This window comes from Chroicocephalus ridibundus, chromosome 4 (genome assembly GCF_963924245.1).
Source record: "Chroicocephalus ridibundus chromosome 4, bChrRid1.1, whole genome shotgun sequence".
NCBI lineage: Eukaryota > Metazoa > Chordata > Aves > Charadriiformes > Laridae > Chroicocephalus > Chroicocephalus ridibundus.
The window spans coordinates 66259672-66283674 of NC_086287.1; the positions used below are offsets into that span (position 1 = coordinate 66259672).

A 24003-nucleotide genomic window follows, 5' to 3' on the forward strand; every position below is an offset into this window, starting at 1 on the left:
AGCCAGGTCCTCATTGGGTTGTAGGGTTTGGTCGTCTCATTCACATCCGTTTATGGATGCACCCCAGAGCACTCCTGTGCTGGGGACACAGGGATTTACGAAGGGAAGAGCAGCTGAAGCCATTCCCCTTTTGCTTAGGTCCTTTTGCTACACAGCCACGCAGCTCTCAGATGGTGGCGGCAGCAGCCCACGCAGCTACCAGGCACTGCGATGGCAGCCATCGTCTTCACCACTGCCCTGTGCTCCCCCCAGCCCAAAGCTGACCGATGCTGGGTCATGTGTATATATATATATATATATATTTATGTATCCCAGCCATGAGATATAAATAGGAGAGAGCTGCGTGTCTGTCAGCCTGATGGTGAGTGGGATCTCACCAAAGGAGGCCCCAGCAAGCAGAGGGATGTGTTAGGCACCCCATCTGTGTTGGCTTGGTGCCCACTTATAGGTTATACTGGGGAAAGCCCTGATCAAAAGGGCAAACCTATGGGTCTGACCATGATGCAGGTGCTCCTGTCACGACAGACAGTGGGATCTGGGAGTGTTGGATACTGCAGAGGTCACTGAATGCAGAACATTGGAAAAAGAAAGAAAATAGCACAGAGCCCAGATGGAAAGGTTTGCGGGAAAGGCAATGGTGAGCATGAATAGGCCAAGAGGGGTTTGGGCGACCAAGAAAACATCGCTGTGTATCTAGATAGGCTTCCTTGAGGCAAGTTGTCCAGCCCAGCCAGCACTGGCTTGGCTTCGTCAGCTGGAGAAAGGGAGATCATCCAATCCTGAGATGCAAAACCTGTGGCTGCCTCAATGGAGGCTCCTAGAAAAGCTGGTCACCAAGGTGGGAACAGGCAGTAGCAACAACACGGCGGGGAGGAATGAACGGGGCTGCTAACTGGGAGGCGTTTCAGAGCCCGCAAGTGGGCGACCACAAGGATGCTGCAAGCCAGGAGGGTGGAAAAGCCCCCCTGTGCCTAAAACCCGGCATGCAGGACAGCAGTGAAAGGGGGTTACTGGCCAACCCCAGCAATGACTGCAGACACACCTGGAAAAGAGCAACCTGCGGAGGGCTTTTTCTTCAACACCTGTCTCAATCCCCAAATATCCCTTTCCCCCCCCCCCCCAAAATAATCGCAGCTTTGCCATGTACACTCACCGAAATTGTTTTTCTTTATTGCATATTGCTGTCTTAGAAAATGTACAGTCTCATAACATTACACAGCATTTCCCGCTAGCTAAGACTACTAACATCCTTGCACCTAACAGGCTACCTTGGTCACTATGAAGCTAATAAGGTCCAAGACATATACTTCAGTTTACAAATTATTATGGATTTTTTTTTTCCTTTTTGCCATTATTAAAAAAAAAAATCATCTTTAAAATACACACCCAAGAGAAAAGAGTGGCTACTTACACCAGCACCAACCTAAACGTACTTTTCAACAATGGCACATGGAATTACCTGCACACAGCCGTTGTATTTATTTATAGAGATATATTTTTTTCTTTTTTCTTTTTTTTTTTTTTTTGAAAGAAAAAAAGAAGTGGCAAACTCAGCCTGATAATGAGGCTGTTGTAAAACAATTTAAAAAACCCCAACAACCAGGTTTGGAAGGGCAAGAGGAAATCTGTCAGGAAAGGTCCTGATGTGGCACTGGGGTTGCGGAGGCAGGAGCCGGGGGTGGGTGCTGGCAGCCGAGCCCCAAAGGCAGGGATCCCGGCAGGCGATCACCCTTTCCGACTCCCACCGCCTTTCAAATTAAACACAAGTGACCAACCATTCCTTAAACCATCAGAGGCCAGACTTTTTTTTTTTTAACCTTTTTTTTTCCTTCTTTTTTTTTCAATATTTTAATTTCCCCCCAAAGTCCATTCCCTCAATTGTTATCAACTCCATTTTTTCAGCCATAAATAAAAAATATAAATAGAGGCACTTTAGTTAAGGAATAGTTTTATCATTACCTTTTGTCTTTATTTCCCCCTCCTTCTTAAAGCAAAGTGCTTAACTCCACCTTTGAACATAATGTGCAGGTTTTGCAGCTGCTTGGATACGAGGTGCTGGACTTTTTTTGCGCTTACCTGCTTAATTTATTACTGTTTTTAACGCTACTCAGAAAGTCTTTTTTTTTCCTTTTCTTTTTTCTTTTTTTTATTTTTTAATCTACAGTGCGTCAAAACTTGCAATGAAGAAAAGAACAAAAATGGTAAAACCACAGCTCTTGACAACTCTGGTTAGAGAGAGATTTCACAGCTTTCACTCAGCACGCAGACTCCGTGGCCTTCAGGTGCTTAGAACCATATTTTTTTTATACAAATTAGTTTAAACATCACTTTTGCTACAGTACATATAGTTAACTGACATCCCATACCCCACCAGTAATACCGATTATCTGACAAAAAAACCCCCAACCAACCTTATTTCAAATAGTGTTAATATCTAGTGCAACAGGGACAAACTCATCTCTCCACAGGAAAAAGAACAAACAAACAAACAAGAAAAGGATCACAAAAGTATTGGTGGTATAAAAAGGTTTTGTTTTGTTTTCTTAAAAAACACACCACAAATAAATAAAAGTAAAAAGTAACAGTCCTCTATATACTCAGCATAATTTAAGAATAGAAATGTTAATATGTTAACGGTGGTTACTTTTTATTCTCCAATTCTTAATTTTCTAAATCTTTAAATTGTTACTCCCTGAGAGCTTTGAATTATTTTTATTATTATTTTTTGTCTTTATTTGGACTGACATTTGACAGGTAGCTCTGCTTACAAATTTGCAATGACAACGAACAGCAAACCAGTTGAAAAAAGACCTGGCTAAGAGACGAGCGTTTCTTGGCATCACTGCTTCTGTGTGTCCGACAAAGAAAAGAGAAAAGAAGGTGGGTGAAAGCTGGCGGTTTTGCACCAGCCCATCAGAGCCCCTCGGTCCTGACGCACCTTTACAGAGGATACAGTTTGTCCCATTGAACAGAAAGCAAGAATAAAAATTACAACACAAAAGTTTATGCTCTTTGTCTCCTCCGAGAACCGACCTTTCCCACCATCTTGAGGCAGAAGACGTTTTATAAAAGTATAAATACATCTGTGTGGCGTTAAAGCGATAAGCACTTTGGGGTAAACTTTTTCCTTTAGCAAGGTGGCGGTAAGAGGAAATAGAGTATTTCCCAAGAGGAGCACTGCCGGGAGCGCCCGCAGCGCCGAGCTCAGGAACCAGCATGAAAGCACGGATGTGCGAGTTTTTTTTGAATAATCACGACAATGAGAAAATAAACCAAATCCAGATTAAGTTCATTCAACTTTGTTTTTTTCTTTTCCTCTTTAAACCGCTTGGCTTGTGCGCAAGGTGTCCCCTGCAAATGGCCCGAGGGGTTCCCAGCAGGAGAGTGGCGGGGAGCGGCTTCCCATTGCCTTTGCAGACCATGGAGACCACTGGTGTCTCTGGGTTGGGTCCTCTCTTGCCCCGCGGACACGGCCCTTGTGCTTATGCATGGGGAGAACTACTTTTTGGAGGGAGCCGGAGGAGAGGAAGCGGTGCTGGCACCCATCAAGATGCCCAGGCACCTCCATCCTCACCCCTGACCTGACTATATACACAGTATATATACATACACACTCGCCTGCGGGGGGAGAGAGCGTGCCACTGTTTCGCTTTGAATCGCAAGGCAGTATAATGGGAATAAACTGCCCCCCAAGCCACTTCAAAAAGACTAACCCGACCCGCATTTTTTTATTGGGTTTTATTGTTGCTGTTGTTTGTTTTTCAAAAGTTCAGCTTGGTGACGGGCCTCTCACGGCCGCTGTCAGCCAGCTGGTTGGCGATGCGCTTGCGGTTGCGCTTCAGCTTGGAGAGGTCCTTGTCGAAGACTTCGCCTGAGCGCAGGGCTGAGACGAGGTCGTCGAACTCGCCGCCTTCCTCCCCGCTCTCCTTCGCCTTCCTTGCCTTGCGCTCCCGCTCCCGCTGCTCCTTCAGCTATGTGCCACGGTAGAGGGGGGGAAAGGAGACATCTCACTCTCATGCAGGCAATTGTGGGGGTGTCCAACACACACGTGGTGACCCCCAAACCCATGAAACAAAAGTGGTTTCCCACCCAGGTGCTCAGCATGTGAGAGCTGGTCAGGGTTATTGATACAAGCCATGGACTGAGGTCCACAGGCCCATGTCTGCTGCTGGTGGGCCACAGGCAGCACCAGATGTGCTGTATGTTTTATCTCCAAGACCTCACCAACCCAAGGTCATTAGTTAATTAAACAATCAACAGTGAAAAGTCAGTGGGTCTAAGTGCACAGAAGCTCCTGGCCCAGTCTTCAGTGCTCTCCATGCCACCATGGCCACCAAGGGGACAGCATGTCATGGCTGCCATCCCCCCAGTGCCCCAGGGGTGCTGCTGGGAATCACTGATGCCTGCTCACCTGTGCCTCCATGCGTGCCCGGCGCTCTTCCTCCTCCTTCCTCCTCCTCATGTTCTCGTTCTCCTGTTTGGCCTCAGTCACGGCTTGAAGGAACTGGTCAAAGATGCCAAAGAACTCATCAGGTTGCATTTTGTCTGTGTCTTCTCCAAAGTGCTTCACAGCCTTGGAAAACTGGGAGAGAGAAGATAGGGGTCCATCAGTCTTGGAGACACCCATTGCATCGGCGAAACCCGCAATGGAAAGCCTTGGACCCGATGGAGCGGAGAGAAACTCTTCCAGCAGCCATGGTGGAGAGCACGGCTTTGCTACATCAAGCCTTGACTTAAACATGAAATAAATCATCTGATGTTTTACCTGCTGCCCTGTAAGAGCTGACCTGGATCACTCCCGAGCACCCTCTCCTAACACATCCCCCACACAGCCCTTCTTGCCTCTGGCTCTGCTGAGCCTCCCCCTGGCCCAGCTCGACTTTATTAACTAAGCAGCAGTAAAAACAAGGAAGCAAAATATTGTGGGACCGAAGACCGAAGACATAAAACTAATAGTAAACACGGCAGGGGAAGGGAGACTCGCACTTTTAAGTTTTTCTTTGAAGTATTTTTGGGGTATTATTTATCATTGCCACATGCTCCGCTATTGAAACCAAATGTGTTGGTGGAACTTCTAAAAGCCATTTCTGCCCAGGCTCAGGCACAGCCCTGGGTAGGGAAATAGGGAGTTTTCCGGCCTTTCGTGCTGTTTGCACACCATTAGTGTAAGGGAGTCGAATGAGGCCGTAGCAAAGGTCAGGACAGGATATCCACGATCTGCTGATGAGTCCTGGTCCCCAAGGAGTCCATGAGTTGTCCTCGGGACTGACATCCTTTGTTCTCATATCCAGTTTGAAGGAGACTCTTTGTGCACAGAAAGTTTGTTAAAATTGTGATGGTGTGTTCTGGAGATAAGCACGCTTAAAAGAAAAGAAAAACAAAATCAAAGCACAGATTTATTAGTTGCTTTGATTTTGCTGGGTAGACTGAGAGGAACATTTTTAAAGCCTGCCTGTATGATTTAGTTTTATTTGCAGGGGTGCCCCAGACTCTTCAAAAGACATTTAGGGCATTTTTTTATTTCTTTGTTTACTTAAGAGACTTAGCACTTCAAGATGCAGGGAGGAATCTGAGAGGTGCCACTATATAAGTCAAAATAATTGAGGTTATTCTTGTTGATTTTCATCAAGATATTTAATCCTCTGCCATGTTACAGGAGATTCTGGTGGAGGGGAAAAGGCTGAAAATGTAATCCTCGCAGGATATAAAGTTTATAAAACAATGATGTTTCTTGACGACTTGACACGACTTGAATTTGGACATATGTTTAAAAAGCAAAGCACTGGTGCACTTTGCACAGCTCAACCAATTCAATAACCACAGAAACAGCCGCACGTTGCTTCAGAGTGGACTTTGATGGGCGCTGGGGACCACCTTCTCCTCCAGATCCAGACAAATCAGCAGATGACGATACAGTTAGCAGAGCATTTGTCACCATCTCCACAGTCCTAACTCACTGCAGGGAAAATCTGCCAGATAACCATCAGCAATTTAAAAGCGTGGTCTGGGTTAGCCATGTCCTCAGGAAGGCAATGGTCAATCATAATGTCCAAGCACGGGTGGATGGTCTGAAGGACAGTGCCAACTGGACATTGGTACAACCAGGGAGAAGGTGGTGGTGGCACTTGGTAAGTTCTGTCTTTGCAGAGGTAGCTCATGCAGAGGGAGAAGGATGGGACCTCTAAAGTGGCCTGCGCTGGACTATCTCCCTGCCACTTCAATCAAGATGAAGGCCAGGCCAGGGAGGAGATACTGAAGGATTGTTCTTGGAGGAAACAGAAACCAGATATGGGCTCCTTTGTTGAAACAGGGAAAGCAAAAGGTGCCTGGGAGTCAGAGATGTCAGACAATGGCCACCCCATTGCTGTGATTTAAGCCAGCCTGGTAGGGAGAAAAGGACAACATGGCAAGAGGTCATTGCACGTGGCTACAAAGCACTCACCAAGGCATTACTCTGGGGAAGGTGAATCTTTTAAGTACCTTCTCTAACCAGGTCTGAAGTTGGCCTCAACTGATGTCACTGAGCTCCTCTCCTTCTTTGGAGAGAAGAGCTGGGCAGGTCTCAGACTGAAGTTATGCATCGGATGTTATTTTGCCCTGTAGAAGTGGGGTCACCCAGCTCGCTGATATCAACCTCTGGGTGACCTCACGTCCAGCCTGAAGACCTGGTTGCATTTTTTCCTCCTCTTCCGACAACACCAGACAGAACATCCTGCTTTCCTGCCATCTTCAGCCTTCATTGGCCAAGATGCCCAAGCTGCCGCAGTCTTAACTCTAAAGCCACCAAAACTGGGATATTTCCATTTTAAGACACAGAAAGCAAAGCAAGCTCTCTAGGCTTGAGTGAGAGCTCTTCACCAACACTCAGATCCTCACAAATGACCTATCATCTCCTCCCCGGATGGACACAACTCTCCCATGGCTAGCCCCTGCCAGGGGCTTTCTACAGCACATCTTGTGTCCCAGAAGCAGTCTGTTGGCCTGACCTGTGAACCCCTGGCATGCTGGGTTGTGAAGCAGGAAAAAGGCCCTAGAGACAGAGATGTACCCACACACCCACTTCAAACAAACCATGAAGAGCAGCCCAGCACTTTCCTCATGTCAGGATCTCGGCAGGACACTTGCATGGGGGGAGGTGGGGGAGGTATCTGAGATGTTAACACACAGTATGTGCTCTGGGAAGGCCAGGACCATCCCTCCCCCGTTGGCTGGGGGAAAGGCTGAAATGCTACCCAGATCTCAAGGACGTTGGTGACCTTACCAGCTCTTTCGCTTCCATCAGAAGATCTTCAACATCCGAGAAACTGAAGCTGGCTAATGTGATGAACTGGCTGACGACAGACACAAACTTGTCACCTGTTTGCTGAACCTGAGACTTCTGGAAGTCCAGCTCCTTTGGGGAAAAAAAAGTAAATCTGGTCAGGCCCTGGCTGATGGAGGGACACAAATACCATCGGCCTCTGTCAGGGCTGTTGGGTGAGTGCCTGCATCAGTGCCAAGCGTGCTGGCTGCACGGCCACTGCTGCTTCCTCCTACCATATGTGAGGCCATGGATTACCCTGTTCTACAGTATCACACATGCAGTACACTTTTAAGGCCAAATCCTGCAGGAGAGATCATGGAAGCGGCATAATTGAGCAAGACAGCAAGTCCTTCGGGACACCTCCACCATTTCATCACCACTCCAGCTGGGCTGCAGAAGTGCTGCTCAGCCTGAGCCCCAGCCCTCTGTGGTTTTACAGCTAAAGGGAGACCCCTCAGCACACCACAGGTCCTCCACAGGCATCATCACTAAACTCACTCAGCCTCCCTTGGCTTATTAGATATAAACCACGCACATGCCTAACCACATATGGTAACTTTGATGCCAAAACAGCCCTAAGAGGACAGACGCATGTGTAGGGCAGGAAGGAAGGACAAACAGATCTCCAGGATGTGAGATAACAGCAGCTTTGCTGGGAGCTCCCTTGCCTGCCTCCCTAAGGAGGGATGTCGCGGTGCGTGGAGCCAAGCTGGACTATATTTGATTTAAATAATACTTACGGTCTCCACTGCTCTCAGGCCGCTCCTCAGAGTGTTTATTTCTTTCTCCAGCTCGGTCATGCTGTTGGAAATGGCAGGATGTTAATTTTCATCCTTCCCCAGCAAATTCTATGGCTCTCTAACCAACTCGACCATGTTTTTCCACTGAAAAGATCCCGGCGCTGCACACATTGTCTCCTGCTTGCAGACCAGCATGTTCTAAGCAATAAATTGGGCTGATAGCCTCTAAGCTAGACAGCTACCCATCTCAAAGTAGCTGCAGTTGCTTTTTTGAAGCAAAGCGCTTTTCTGTATTTTCAATCAAGGGGACTGTGCAGTCTTAGCAAGCTCAGCAGCCTCCAGACCTCTCCAAGCAAAAGGAGAGCTCAGAAGAGGGATATGTTGGGCACAGATTTCTCTTCCCCTCTTGAGGGCCATCAGAAGATAGGCTTGCTGTCCCATTGCACAGCGGACAATGTTTCAGGGAACCACAGTTAGGTGAATGCCATGCAAAGCATCCTTCCAAGCAGCAAGGCTTTCATAAAGGGAGACAACCCAAATATAGAGAAATAAAAATAAATCATCACGTCTGGAACTGACTGTGTTTACACAAGGCTCAAGCCCCTGATGAGCGTCAAGTTCAAGTGCTTACGTATTTCTACCACTACATCTGAGTGGAAGCTTTCTCACAAAGACTCGATGACCACAGTCTTGACGTCTTTCCAGGGGTGTCTGTCCTAGGGCTGGGGTCCCTGGAAACGCTGACGTTGGGTCATGGGGCAAGCGTTCCTGGCAGGTTTAGTCTGGGAAAATGCAGTTTTGGGAGCCCTGTGCTCCAGAAGTTCATTACTAGCGGTGGGATTGACAGAGGTGTCAATTTTGCTTCACAGCTGCAGGGCTGAGGGGAATTTAGTTTTCCAGAGCTTTAGAAACTTTTTGGTTTCACTCTAGATTGAACCAAGCCCAAATATTACACATGGTGTCCAGTTTAGAGAGAAATGATAAAGTTCAGGGGGGGAAATATTCTCTACGCAGATGTTTTCTTTCCCATACGTTTATCTGTATAACAGCTGCAGATACACGAGCATGAGAAAGCCGGAGCCTGCACCGGCGAGGGAGCGTGCCCTGCTCAACCATATTCTCAGCCAATGCCTATGAGTGCAGCAGCCAAACAGTCCTCCTCACATGCCAAGATTTGTCCTGTCACTTTGTTTAATCCATATGGCTGACAATTTTTTTACATTTTAAACACAAGGATGCTGGCTTTGCACATTACAGATCTTCTGCGGGGAAGCCACTATTGCCACAAGAGCACTTTGAAACCTGAAAGATCCTCAGGCTGCCATAAACTCCGTGCGTATTTGCCATCCCCTCTCTAAAGACGTGCAGTTTCAGGCCCTTTTCATGTCCGTGGCTAACACAAATGTGTTCTGACTGCAGAAATGTGGGATCTTTGCTGCTCAGGTCCCCAAAGCAGCAAAACCAGTAAGCTCCTGCTGAACTTTAAAACGGAAACAAAGCCCCATTGATTTCAGAGGGACTTCAGCACATAGTTGAGGGCTTCGCAGAGCAACAGCGAGTTGCTCCTGTACTTAAAAGTTCAGCGTGTGTTTAAGGGCTTTGCTGAACCGGGGGCTCTGCCGGCAAGGAGACAGCAGCAGCCTGCTCCAAACAGGTCACCAGAAGACAGGCAGCGTTTAAAAGGTTGTTGCAAATGCCAGAAGCTCGGTGTCAGTGGTGAAATGAGGGCCAGGCAGGACCTGGAGGCAGGTGAACCCCTCGCACTGCTGCCTGGTCCTGCCCATGCTGCAGGCAAAGCCTCCCTGCCACACGCAGATAAACAGCTGCCCTTTATCTGCAGCCGCACCGCAACCGCTTCCTCCCGGATTACTTAATGTACCATTAGAAATTAATTAAATGCTTCTGCAGTGAGATAACAACAGGAAACGGCTGGCTCCAAGCAGCTCCCCTCCCTCAAGGTCTGAGGCTCGCAGTCCTTTGCTGCAAGGGCTGATATTTAAAGCCAGGTGATGTTTGGTCCTGCCTCCCAGGCTGCTCTAGGGCCAGCGTGGCCACAGTACAGGGCCCAGCCCAGTGGCCAGGATCTGACCAGGAGCGCAAGCAAGGGAGGGTGACACAGAAAGGCAGGCTGAAGCGAGGGGAGAGGTGCTCCCGGTGCTCCCTATGTGCCACCTAAATCCCTGCTTACTTGACTTTGGCTGCCTGCGGGATGTCTCGCAGCTCCTCATGCAGGTGGAGGACTTTGGGATATTTCTTTTCAACGATAGTGATGAGATAGTGCAGAAGGGTGATGTTCCTAGGAGAGAGGAGCGGTGAGGTCAGCATGGTGGCACCACGGGGAGCCAAGAGCTCAGTTGAAAACATTGGTTAAATCCCAACCCTGGTAATAAACTATTTTGGGATTTCTGCAAGGATGCTGCTGCCTGTCTAAGGGACATGGGATGGGTCTGTCCCATGCACAGCCACATTGCAAAGCAGCCTGGTCCCTGCAAGCAAGGGTCCTCCACAGGAAGGACCCAGCGGAGGTGACTTGAGCACTACCGCTCCCATCCTCCACTGTCTTTACTGATGGATGATGCCAGGCAGGTTTGAAACCTGACCCAGCTTCTCTCGCTGTGTGCATGGAGCTTGGTGTGGGGAGAGCAAACCAGGTGATGGCTGCAGCAGCTTGAGGGTTCCTGTGGAGAGGAGCCCCTGGGACCCCTCCTCTGGACACTGCACCACAGCACGACAGCTCTTAGCTTCTTCAAAGGGGAGGAAAAAACATTTGGGGGATGATACTCCTAATCAGCCTTGGCTGCTGTTTAGCCAGCCCGGGAAGGAAAGCCCCCATCAATCCCCGTGCTGATCTGCAGCTCAGCTTCCCTGGAAATCTGTCCTGCTCAAAAAATGGACATTTGCATCATCCGATGTGCCAGATGGGGCAGCAGGAGGGAGGGGACAGCTTCCACCTACCCATGTCCCAGAGGCAACACTAATGGCCCCTCCAATGTCCCAACATCCCTAGGGCCCGCGGACGCTACTGAGGACGAGCGGAGGGGCTGCTCACTTGTCAATGCTGGACTTGGTGTCTGCGATCTTGTTGAGGCTGGAGATCTTAAACCCGAAGGCGTTGCCCCTCTGGCCCTTGTTCATGTAGTTCCCAAAGGCCAGGACCACCTCCAGCAGCTGCTGGAGGCTGCTGCTCTGCAGCACCGCCTTGGAGCCAGCGCGGATGGCTGAAAGCAGAGAGGTGTGGGACATTACCCCCTGCCATGGCAGCACACCAGTCCCCTTTTCTTGCAGCGACCCCTTCAGTGCCCCTATTGCCAAAGAGTAACCACAACTCCCTCCCTTCCCCTGTGTCACTGCAACCTCCGTGCAGACCAGGCTTGCCCTGGCACAGAGTGATGCTCTTTCTATGAGTGCTCCCTGTGCTAACACAGAGCCCCATAGCAGGTCTGGTCACTTGCCTTCAACCTTGGGTTTGACTTCTGCAACTCTCTCTGCAAACTTCTTCTTGAAGTAGAGGGACTGCAACCTTTGCTGATAATGGTTTATCCTGGGAAAAAAAGAGAGGTGCTGGTTGAGCTTTGCTTGCTCCAGGCAGAGCTCAGTTGCTCTGCTGCTCGCAGCTGTGCTCACAAAGCACACTTGAGCCATGGTGATTAAAAAATAATGACGACATTTCTCCCTGATGCTCGCTGGGAAAAATGACAACTGAAGCTACAGCTGTCCTGGGGTGGATCCAGGTGGGCTCTTAAGCATGTGCTTGAGGCTATCCTTAACTCAGCAGGTTCAACAAGTGCATTTTTACACCCTATTGCTATAAACAGTTCTTTTACCACTCCTTAGCAAAGATGCTGATGAGGTCTGGGCTCCCAATGGCTTTGTGATGAGCTGTGGCTGGAGACAGGCACACCAACTACCAGCACTAACAAAACTGGACCTTCAGATCCTCAAAATGATGGCCTGGGCTGGAAAGCCACCAAACACAGCCCAATCCAGCCCTTTCCTGGGCAAGTCAGGGACAGCTCTGCTCATGTCAATTGTATTTAGGCTAAACAAGATCTCACTTGTACGCAAATGGCAGTCTGATTTGAGTCATTTAGACCAAGGACCCAAAGGAGACGTGCTCACAGACAAGGTCATGAGCTACGCTGTCGTTGTACTAATCAGAGGTGACAAAGACATCACGCTCGGTTACAGAACACAGGGCAAATTAAAAAGCCATGCTGGAAATCAAGGAAAATATTTGCATCAGTACGTTGTGCTTTCCAAAAGATGGAGGCATGGGAGCAACACTTGGGCAAGAGACTGTGAAGAAGAAAGGTGATCTGCGATAGGAAAGCTAATTCTGAGCCTCTTCCAGCCCCGAGGGCTCAGGTCTGAACTTCACAGCTCCGTCCTGCCTGTCTTTGACACTCAGCAACTACACGGTGCATTGCCCTGGTGTTCATTGGTGCATTTCTCAGGGAGGACAGAAACATTTCTATTTTTGATCTCCTAGTACAATCTCAGATTGTGAAACTCACTGACTTTGCAAACAAGTGACTTGCTTGAAGTTCAGCTAAGAAATTCAAGGAGCTCAACTCAGTTGGATTTAAATAAGGAGCTTCAAGATTTTAAACCAGCACCTTTGGAGGATGTACATGCAAAAGATAAGATTACTGATGCCTGAAGATTTCTAAGCCTTAAATCATTGCTACCAGAAGCAGGAAGAAATGAGATTTCCTTTCCATATTCTCAGGATCCCCAGGGACAAGTCATTCCTGAGGTGAGGAGTGGGACTTACCTACACAGCAGGGCAAAACTTACACACATCAGTCTTTAGCATTCATTAGGATATGTTCGTGTGAAGGAGAAAGGAGCATCACTACAGTGTTGTTATCATTCAAACAGCACTTGCTACCCGGGCCATGATGCAGATGATGCAGTCTTTCACAGACTTCTGACAGACTGAGCTTTTCTAATCCAAACAAGAAGGGAAATGTGACGGGACATCCTCTGGGAAACCAACAAATGTCTCCAGAGGATCCATTTCCCAATCTCTCTCCCCCCTGCTCCATCCAGCTGCTGCTTGTCTGGGATGCACAACCCTGATTTTAGGAGCACAGCATCACAAGTGATCCTTATGGGTGAGAGCACCATGCTTTGTCCCTCTCATTTCTTGATGTGAAAAAAAGCAAGCAGGGCATCCCAACCAGGCTCCATCAAACAGCTGCCTTGCAACCAGCCTGTGCAGCCACAGGCCAAAACACGTGTCTCCTGGGCCACCAACCTGCTCATTTCGAAGAGGAAACGGTCAGCCTTGGCCATACGGTCCAGCTCGTGCTTATGCTCTTCCAGGAGGTCAATGTCACCCTTTTCAGGAACAAACTTCAGAAGCTAAACAAGGGAAAGCACACTTGTGGACATGAGGTCCATACACAGTTTTTCAGGAGCAAAACGGCGACTTATTTGCTTGAATCTACTACCTTTTCAACATGTACAGACAGTGACCCTGAGACCACCTACAAAATAAGTGTATTCATTACCCCTGTGACCTTCCTTCCATTACCCCATCACATTAGTGTCGGCCCTGCCATCACTCTGTCTGCTCCAAGGAGTTTTCAACATTAGCTCTGCCAGAGGACATGTCAGAGACTCTTATTTGCTGCAGCTCTACCTGTTTGCAGATGGAAATTTTGTGCAATGAATCCTCCCACGTGTCTGCTGAAAGTGCAATTACCAGCTCAGCTTTAAGGACAGGTGACTAAAATGCTTCCAAACGGATTCAGATGGGGTGAAATATGGGATTCCCTTTTTGAGAACTGCACAAACGCTGAACAATCTTTCAAAAATAACCCCCTACCAAGCACAAACTTCAAGCTGCAGCCACAAAACAGGCAACTGGCTCAGCCTTGGGGTCCCAGGGCAGACCCAGGTAGTCAAGGCACATGGAGGCCATGCTGCTCCCAACACTGATGCTGTGACCAAGCTGCTTTCCTGTTCCTGCAGCTCACTTGAGTGTTTTTTCAACATGCGGTTGGTAAATAATCTGGGGCCCTGACACACTTCTCAAAGCTGCGGATTGGTCCCGAGCACCTTGCACAGTGTGGTCTTAGCATTAGGCAACCATGGAAGAGCACAGGACGCGTTGCCCACCTGCTCCAGCATGTCTTTCGGGAGGTCCTCCTGCTCATCCATCGTCAAAATAGCTCGTTTGATCTCATCGTTCGAGAGTTTCAGCCTGGGAGGTAAAGGGGGAAGGAGAGTTATTCCCAGCCCAGTAATCACGCAGAGTCGATGAGCATTTCCTACACACCCCTCCAAGTTGAACAGCTTAACTCCCAGCCAGCAGCAGCCTTACAAATTACACTATGCAGTGTGTTATGAAGGAAGAAGTGTGAGACACGGCAGGACTATGCTCTGCCAAGGCACAGCACAGAGCAGCCCTGCTGCAAACAGGGGGGGTGTCAAACCCCACCAGCCAATTCCCTCTCCCCACACTGCAGCTGCCATCCCCTGTTTTACAGTATTTTATGTAAGTATCCTAAGCATTATACATTATATATGTATAATATATATACTGTATAAGTATATATACATTATACAGTATTATACATGTATTAAAAGTAAATAACTTTTATACGTAACTCTTGCCCATACCAATGCTGCTCCTGCAGTCCCAGCATCCCCAAGGGCCACGGGGCCAGCAGGGGCCACCCTCCCTGTCGGCAGCACAGCTCAGGCTGAGCTCAGCATTCAGCTCAGCACTGCTCCTAAACCCATTGCTGCAACCCCTAAGGAAACTTGGGCCAATTTCTGCTGTTTTTCTTGGATTTGAACATTGCCTTCCCCACCCCTCCCAGCCGCCTTCGCTGCGAGTGTCTCTCTAGGAAGAAAGAGAAAGGAGTCCAAAATTTGGAGAAGCAGATGCTCAGCATCCCAGGAAACCCATCAGCTTTTTTTCTGGGGACCGAGGGGGGCAGAATTCAACGTGCTTCAAACAGTAACAGTTGGAAACCAGCCCCCTTCCACCTTTTTCTTCCTCCACTTCACATAAGAGGAACTGAAGATGGAGCAGCCATCAATTACAGTTTAATATGTCTGCAGCACTCCCTGTGACCACTCCCTGCAAGGACTTTGATTGCAAACCCACCATATTTTTCTTCATGTTTTTGCATTGCACTTAGTAGAATAAACTAAATGCAAAAGAGGGAGAGCCCAGAAACTCCTGCAACTCTGTCTGCCAACATCCTATCCCTTGCCCAGCTTCCAGTGACGGTTAAAGTCATTGCAATAGATATAAATAAAATAAATCCCCTGTACTTTCATGCACAAGAAGTTGCATGGTTGAAAAGACCTGTTCATGGGCTTTAAGGAAACCTATTGTCCCAGTCTTGGTGATCAGTGCTGCCAAGGGATGCTGAAACATTGGATGTGGCTCAAAGGAATGAGCTGAAACCAGAAACAAACCCTACGCTGGGATGTGAGACCTTGGAAGTCAACCTGATCAGCAGATCGAAAAGGAGATTGGGAGCTGACTTGATCACTCTAAGTAATTAAACGAGGAGGGTATTTCTCAGCCGAACATCTCTTCAGGAAGCAGACTGAAACCACGGAGCTGGCTTTTGGAAGATGAAGCTAAAGCAGGGAGGGTGTTGTCTCTAAGACCAGGGTAGCAAGGGCTCAGTTTAGCTTGAAATCTTTTGCTCAAGGCTGGAGTAAAGGATTTGATTTATCGAGGTATGTGGACCTTACAGGCTTGTCAAGTAAATATTTGTTCCCTATGAGCCCTTATCTCTTGTCCTGTACCTGGTCCTCTCTCACCTCACGCTCGAGTGAGCTCCCCAAGAGAGGGTTTGTTAAATGAGTGATTTAAAATCCCACCCTCAGCCAGGGGAGGAAGCTCAAAGATTGAGCTGAGCAGCGCCCAGGACTATTGCTACGGTTGCTGTACAAGGAGCAAACCCAAGATCCATGGAAAACATCCCCTCTGCTGCTTGCAGTGATAAGCAGCCTTGTCCTGGGGACACCCTACCTGTCCTGTACGAGGGCAGTGGCTGGGATGGACATGACCTGATGTCGGGTATGAAGCTGCAGGAGGACTTCTTTTATACCCAAGCAGGGACACAAGAGCCAAGATTGCCAACAAATGTCACATCAATCCCCGTCACAGTGAAAAACAGACACTGGCTCGGTTCGGACATTTGGGGGGATTCCTGGGAGGCAAAAATGCTCCCGGGAGAAGGGGTAGGTAGCTACTCCTCATCCAAAGCCAAAGTGACACCTTAAGTGCACGCTTTCCACCATGACTATCTCCAGGAGGGCGGTGAAAGATGAGGTTGACTTTTGTAAGCCCTGCTTGTTAAAAGCAAAGTCAATAACAGAACAGATTTAAGGAAAAAAAAAAAAAGAAGCTGAAAAAGCTTTTCTCAGGAATCACCAAAACCCAGTGCCAAGAACAAGAGACTGCCCCAGCATTGGCAGAGAGCAAGCACGGGGCACCAGAAGAAAACAGCTTCTCAGACGACTTGATGGGAAAGGGGCCAGTGAAAGCTAGAAGCTTATCTATAACAACAATAATTATCATTGTTGGCAGCAGCTGTCGAACGCGAGCCGTCTGAGAGGAATGGGGTCACAGGACTTGCTGTCACAGGGATTTAAAGGCAGCAGCCCGCCGATGCGAAGTGACAGCTTGCCAGCCTGACAAGCACGGGCCTATTTTGCGTGGCTTTTGTAGAGTCCCATGGATCACGTAATATGTGTGAAGGGGAAAAACGAATTCCGCCAGGAACGGGACGCGCCCTCTTGAAAAGCCACATTCATTTGAGAAAAATGCTCCATGCCATCTTGCCGGGGAGAGGAATCAAATGAGCCATTCACCGCCAGCACACGCAGAAAGTGATGGAGCAAGGGCTTGATTTGCATCTTGCAGAAAGCAGCACTAAAAATACAAACACGTACACAGGGAGCAAAAGCAACGACATGGTGGTTTGCTGAGGAAGACCCAATAGTGCACTGACTTCTGCAAAGCATTCTCAAAAAAATAAAGAGGAAAAAAGTGTTAAAAATATCCTTGTGCTGCATTACAAGCCAGAGGAAAATCCAGTGATCTCACTGTGCAGCAATTTCTCCCAAAGCAAGTGAAGCAGGCAAAAAAATAAATGTACAGAGATAAAGTATCTTGCTGGCTGTAATCTTTCCACGCTGCAAGCCAGACAATGCCTGGTGAGCTTACAAATGTCTGGGCTACATAAGGAGCCAAGCTTGCAGATCCTTTCGCATGTGAAAGTCTCCTGGTCCCCATGGTGGCCGGGCGGGCAAGGTAGGAGAGCAGCGAGCCACCCAGTGAGCCCTTCGCAATGCCCGGACCAAGGACCTGCTGCTCTGCCTGGCTTAGGGATGGGCAACTGGGGCGGGCAGAGATGAAAGGGTTTGCCCAAGGTCACATGGAGTCTGGCTGGACCTGAGCCTACAGAGGCCCGTGGGAGCCAGCAGGATGCTTGGGCTTCACCCCAACACTGCCCTTCCTTTTAGCTGCTTTGCATCAAGAGTGAATTGCCCAAAAGGATTTTGGGGAGAGAAACTCAATTGTGGTCCCTTGCAGAAATGGAGGAAGGGGCAGATTTGGCTGCTGCTGCTCGGCTCGCCCTTCTGACCACGCATCCCTCACAGCACCATGGGGTGAACTTTAAAGCACCTCCAAAGAGCTTCCCCAGAGCTGCTCGTCCTTGCAGGGCCCTGATGCTGTGGGACGTGCACACGAAAAGCTGTATGAGAGTCCTGGGGACCACCCTGCAGGGCAGGTCTGATCCTGCTTTTCCCCTAGGAAACAACCCAAAGGGGAGGGCAGACAGGCAGTGGCCTTGTCGTGCCCTTTTTGGGGGATTAATTACTGGCGACTTGTAAAGAAAGCCATCGCTTTCTTGGAATAGAAAGATTCGCTGGTCAGATTTGGTGGGAAGGGGAGCTACTCAAGCACTTAACTGAGTAAGACACGCAAAATGCCTTTGAAGTTAAGTGCTTGAGTAGCTCCCCTTCCCACCAAAGGGGCTATTTGCCTGCTTAACTTTCCATTATACACTTAAACCTCAGTCTGAATTACACCAAAACCCACTCTGACTGTGCTCAGCCTAAGTACACCGAGAGCAGCCCAGCCAGTGCCCCAAATCCAATTGCTTCACTTGCTGGCTGGCTGCCATAGACGTATTCATTTGCCTGCTGCTTTAAACTCTGCTTCCGTTGTCATCCTTTTTATTTGGACTGCTAGGATGTATGAAAATCCCCAGAAGCAACCTAAAGCAGAAACAGCCATAAACATGGCAATTCTACCCCTGAACGCTGCGGCACATGGCTTGCTGCACTCATTCCTGCTGCCTGCGGGCCAGAGGACCACCTTTGGGGGAGCTTGAAGAAGCACCAGGGACTGCAAGTTACCCACCCAGAGGGGTCTGTTTTGCAGGCATCGGCCTCTGCATGCTTTCTAGGGAAGGAAACCAGCCGGGCTGCTCAGGTGAGGCACTGCCTCCATCGACCCATCGTCTGGGAAAACAGACTTTGGGCGCCATGGCTGCAGGCCCAACCTGCCAGTGATGCTGCTCCATCCTGGCCAGGCCTGAGTGTCACAAAAGCTTCTGCACTTCCAGACAGCAGAGCGAACATTTCCGAATGGAGCTATATTTTATGGCTGTTGGGATTTTTTTCTTTCTGGGTGAGTTAGAAACAAGTGGCATTTTCTGCTGCTGTTTGGGTTATTTTTCCAAGTAGCTAAGCTGATGGTTGATCCTTTCAGACCACTGCAGCCTGGCTTCTTTCTCAGAAGTCAGTCTTATTGGTGTAGTTTATCTTGCCAAAAAAGGCCCTTTTTATCCTCTTGGCAGCAAGCCAGGGGTGGGATTAAATTGCTGGTAACAGGGCAGGGCTGAGCCTGCTTTGTAAGGGGTGAGCAGAAGCTTTCTCCGGCCTAACAGAAATCCTCTTAAACTACCACCAAAGAGCAAACAAAATCCAGGCTGAGAAAGATACGAGGTGAAATCAACCACCTGCCCATCCCCTATAAAGGCTCAGTGCTGGGCACCCCAGCCCCTCTGAGGCTTTCCAGGGACACTGAATTGCGACATACCCAATTAATCGCATTTCCCCCCCCTGCCCTCCATGCCACCCTGCCATGAACGGTGTAAGGCTATAGCTGGGTTCAGGTGTCGCTGGCTCTCCTCCCACGCTGCCTCCTGTCATTAAACTCCCCCCAGGGATAAGGAGCACCCTCCCAGCCCAGGGCAGGCTATCAAGCATCCCCCTACTCCCTGGAGGGCGAGAAGGCATTAACCATACCTGGAGAGGAGGATATTGCAATTCTGAGCTCTCCGGCCGTCTATGACCGAAAGCTCCTTGACTTTATGCCGGGAACTCAAGGTGTCATCGATAGCATCTTCCTTCTACAAAAAAACAAGAGAAAAAAAAAAAAAGCCTGGAGAAAAGCTGTGGGGAAGCAAAGACATTTAGTACTCTCAGCACATAGCAGCGTGATAACAGCAGACCCCCATTAATCAGGAGCGTCACCACGGGTTACGGGTAAAACCCATTGCCTGTAACTGAAACACAGAGCTGGCTTTGAAGCGACTGGTTAGAAATGTAAATATTTTCTCAGACAGGGAAGATTTAAGAATCTGCAAACACGCAGGCGCTGCTGAATAAATAAAGCTGGGCTTTCTTAGCGTACATATTTGTGATACTTCATTAAATCCTCCCATGAAATATTTCATTACGGGCTGCTGCACACACTCAGCATCACTCTTGTACTTCACCCGCTCCAAACACCTTCAGTCGCCCTTCACACATCAGTCCTCCTGAGCAAGCTGACCAAGACAAGCTACCAGACTCCCAAACACAACCTGCAGCATTGTGCAGCTCTTTCAGCGAAATTCTCCCAAAAGAAGGGATTTGAAAGCAGGAATTGGTGTGGTATAAGCACCTACATCTCCTAAGCAGCTTAAATACGTTACCTTCAAATGAGTAACAACATATCAAACTGCACTGTTGGGCGAATGGGCAGATGTACATAACAGCAATTTTGCAGGGTTGCCCAAGGGGTTCGTGTTGCCCCTGGTTTTAATTTACCATATCATATGTTTTAGTAAGGTAATGGATTAAAAGCCAGCTATTCAATCCTTCTGGAAGGAACACAACCTGGAGCTGCAAGGTCCCACGTGCTGAAGATCTGCACTAAACGTCTGTAAGTGCCAGAGAGCTGTCACACAGCCATTGCACAGGTTGAGAGTGAGAACAGAAGTTCCCATTTTTCACTTTTTTGTTTCGTTTGAAAGAAAAAAAAACACAGCTATGAGAAGCGTGAAGCTGCCGGTACAGGTGGCATAGAGTGAAGGCAGTGGCACGTGAAGGAAGGTAAGCCCCAAGTCACCTACCATCAGCCACCCCTCCCGTGTGCCTTGCCTGCTCTGACCACAATGAAACAGAGAGCTTCAACCCATAGGTATGAGTTTATTTATTTCCATCTTTTGAAAAGTGAAAAAGCCTAGTGGCAGGAGCTTCTCTGTGTTAAGTCGCATCTGAAAATTCAACCCCTGGACACAGGTTGGCTCCGCAGTCCAGCTAGACAGCAGAGAGGGCAGCTTTGTACTTACCAGCCTCCCCGGCATGCTCTCTGATTTAACGCCCACTTTGCCAGACATTAACCCCCCGCAGCACCACATGTGTCCCCCATGTCCCCAGCCCCATGCTGCACTCGCTGCTTGCAGGCGCTGGGCTCCTGCGGATGCTCTCTTACCTGTCTGGAGTTACCGTTCACAAAGAAGTCCTACGGCCATAGCAGAAGCATGGAAAAAGGCAGTAAAAACACATCTCAGCAAAACCAAAAGAATTTGAAGCACAGACAAGGGAAGGGTGCAACATGGGGGACTTGGCAGCACAGGGAAGCACTCAGGGTCTGCCTGCACTGAAATGGGGGGAGATGCACATGAAAACGTGTTGAGGATTGAAGGATATGCAGAAACCCCTAGTGTGGACTGGCAGGAAAGGGAGAGGCAGCTCCACGAATGGATCAGGTCAAGGTGCTGCTGTGCAAGGAGGTGAGGATGGGACATGGGACGAGGTGGGAGGATGCTGGCCGAGTCCTGCTGCTGCTCTGTGCGAGAGTCAGCGAGCGCTGGCCCAAAGGTACAGCACTGCTCAGCCCACCATGCTGGGGAAGAAAATTGCTAGTTTTTGTCAATCCAAGAGACTGAAATGCCAACGTGACTGCCAGGAAAAACAGGGCTTTCAAGTGGAAATAACAAGAGGCTCATCCCAGAGCAAATTTGGCTGCAGCAAAACTTTACCATTTGCCATGGCAACATGTTTCCCCTTGAATTCTACTCCAACAGGGACAACGCCACTTCTCCAGGGCTTGGCAGCCTGGCCAAATGCTACCCCAACTCCCCGACGGTGACACGCTCCTTCAAAGACCTGGTTGTCCTGTCACGTTTCCCCCACCAGCCTGGAAACATGTGCCACAAAGTTGGCACAACACACGTGCACAGACACAGGGGGGGTTTCCCTCCTCGTTCCCTGGACTGCATCTTATTTTTTTTGTGTGCTTGGCTCAAGAGACCATGAAGCACCTCTGTGATACGGAGGGAGGTTTCAAAGATGCAAAAATGGTTCATTTTATTCTTTTTTTTTTTTGAAAATAGAAGGCAGGCAATGAGCAGAGGAGGCAGGTGGGTCTAAATGTAGCTGGTTTACAAGGGTGGGGTGTGCTGGGGTGGCTGATGGCCCACATGCCTGGTTGGAGTCAGTCATCCCCAAACACAGCTCCATCACTGCTGCCTTCTTAAAGGAAACCTTGTTTACGCAGGTTTTCCCCTGACCAGTTGCCGAGGCTGGATCTGCCCAGAACCTACACGTGGCTCTGGGCAGGAGGATGGGAAAAGGCTCCCTTAGATGCCAGTGAACACAGGGGCTGAGCTGTGCCAATTGCAAGCCCCGTGGCTAAAAACCAATGTGTCAGGCTTTCCTTGAGCCCACAGAAATGCTGTGGGTAAGATGTGGAACAAGACGTGCCAGGAGGCAAAGAAACAGCCAAGAAAAGGCTGAGGGATGGGTGCCCATGGGGTGTGGTACAGGCACCCCGGCGTGGTGCCGCGCCGAATGGTTCCCTGAGGCAGTGCTGCACCCACCTGCACAGAAACACGTGTTAAAGAGCTGCCACGACCATGCCCAAGAGCAGAGCTCCAGCAATGCAACCGTACTAGGGACTTTGCAAAGCAAGGGGGACCTGCAGACCCTGAATAAGGACACCCAAGCTGCCACTGCTGTACTTCAGGGAGGTTAGATGAAAAATTGCATGATTTAGCTGGGTGTGAGGCTGTTGCAAAGATGGAATTTAACTCTGTGAATCAGTTAAGGTTGAGGATCAGTGTTTCATAAAGCAACCTCTTCCCAGCAGGCGCCTTCATGGGACAGGCACAAAGCATACCCACAAGCTGCAATGGTTATCTTGTTCATTTAACTGGTTCTTATTAGGAAGCCCTCCTTCCATCCTGATGCTCAGACCTGCCCCACAATGCTCAGACTTGCTCCACACTGTTGCAGAGGAGAAGGACATGGTGGTCCTCCTGCAGTCTCCTGCTCCAGGAGAGGGAAGGCTCCTCAGGCATTAAGGTAGAGAAAAGGCTCATTACAAAAAACCTCCCTCTCTGCCTCAAAACAGCCTCATTCCTGCCCCTTTCCCTTGCACAAACTGTGATCCAGCCTCTGCTGCAGGATGGTGCTTGTAAGAAGGAGTAGCTTTAAATCTGCTGTCACTGTCCCCACAAACATTCCCCACCCTTGTTGCCACTGGCCCCTGCGCAGGTCACTCTTGCTTGCACGGAGGAGCCAGAGGCTTTTCCTCTTTCATCCTTTTTTGGGAGAGGAATTCTTTCCCAGCTCACTACTAAGCCCCTGGTTCCACAACACGTATTTTTTCCACTTCGCCCTGGCTCTTTTACATCACTCACCACTGAGGGACCTGCCAGGATTGCCCTGGCTGTGGCTCTGCCACTTATCAGCATAACTCCCAGCCTCCTCCCCTTGCAGGCTCTCGAAACATCTCCAATGGAGGCGCAGACCCTTGTGGAGCACATATAAGCCCTGATGGCCCTAGACTTGCTTTCCTCCATCACCACATGCACGTCCTTAAGCTGCTGCCCCCGGTCCTGCCGGGTCTTCATGCCACAGCCTGAAACGCAAAGCTCCTGCAGCTTTTTCTGTTATATCTAGCAGGACTGGTAAACGCTGGTATCACACACAGCTGCAGGGATGGGGACATCTGCAGAGCTTTGGCAGGAAGGACCTGGGGAGGACATGGGCTCTCCTGACAGCACAGTGCAGGGATGCTCCCAGGCTGAGCCTCAGGAAGCCCAGAGGGCTCCTGTCTTCCCCACATGGAAAGAGCCTTTCTTGAGAGCTACAGAGCTCACTTTATAGCCTGCATTTACATCCCAGCCTGTGATGTGGGAAAAGCATTTAAAGAGAAGCTTTAAAATTAAGTACATCGTTAAGTCTCGGGTTCGTGCGCTACTTAGAGATTCCCAGGCACTAGGGCAATAAAACCAGCCAAATCTCATCAACAGCCCCCCAACGGCCACTTGAAGGGGGCTCAGAGAGCTCTCTGCACCACACACATGTCTGCGCGCTGTCTCCAAACCCTGTGGGAGCACCTGCCGCAGTGATGCACCACCCAGCCATGCGGTTTCAGAGCCCCGGTTTGCTGGGGGTGTGGGCAGACAGGCAGCCCCTGATGCCCCAGGTCCTGCGAATGTTTTGTCTCAGGACAAGGAGAGAGGTGCGATCAGCGAGCAAGTGATTTTTGGCCAAGAGCTCAAGACAGGGAGCAGGGAGGAGAAATCCCTGCTCCTCCCTTGCTTGCTCAGGACCGAAACCAACTTTTGCTAGAGCTCGAAAACACTGTGAGTTATCAAGGCGCTAGTTCATTGTCCTTCCTCAAAGGGACAG

At 49.3% G+C, this 24003-nt stretch overlaps 1 protein-coding gene across 5 annotated transcripts in view; it reads right to left on the reverse strand.

Annotated features, from left to right (window-relative positions):
* Nucleotides 1-1149: 1149 nt before the first annotated feature.
* The window catches only part of DAAM1 (dishevelled associated activator of morphogenesis 1), a 96371-nt gene continuing 73517 nt past the window's right edge, over nucleotides 1150-24003 (reverse strand). For 4 of the 5 annotated variants that reach the window (XM_063333625.1, XM_063333628.1, XM_063333626.1 and 1 more), the window contains 11 exons: nucleotides 20795-20824; nucleotides 19342-19445; nucleotides 14170-14254; nucleotides 13304-13410; nucleotides 11496-11584; nucleotides 11093-11261; nucleotides 10232-10339; nucleotides 8044-8104; nucleotides 7262-7393; nucleotides 4412-4582; nucleotides 1150-3971 (listed from right to left, as the gene is read on the reverse strand). In XM_063333625.1, the coding sequence (XP_063189695.1) occupies nucleotides 3762-3971; nucleotides 4412-4582; nucleotides 7262-7393; nucleotides 8044-8104; nucleotides 10232-10339; nucleotides 11093-11261; nucleotides 11496-11584; nucleotides 13304-13410; nucleotides 14170-14254; nucleotides 19342-19445; nucleotides 20795-20824 (1266 nt within the window). In that variant the 3' untranslated portion in view covers nucleotides 1150-3761. The remainder of the gene's footprint in view (nucleotides 3972-4411; nucleotides 4583-7261; nucleotides 7394-8043; nucleotides 8105-10231; nucleotides 10340-11092; nucleotides 11262-11495; nucleotides 11585-13303; nucleotides 13411-14169; nucleotides 14255-19341; nucleotides 19446-20794; nucleotides 20825-24003) is intronic. The other variant, XM_063333629.1, reaches the window with a different exon arrangement.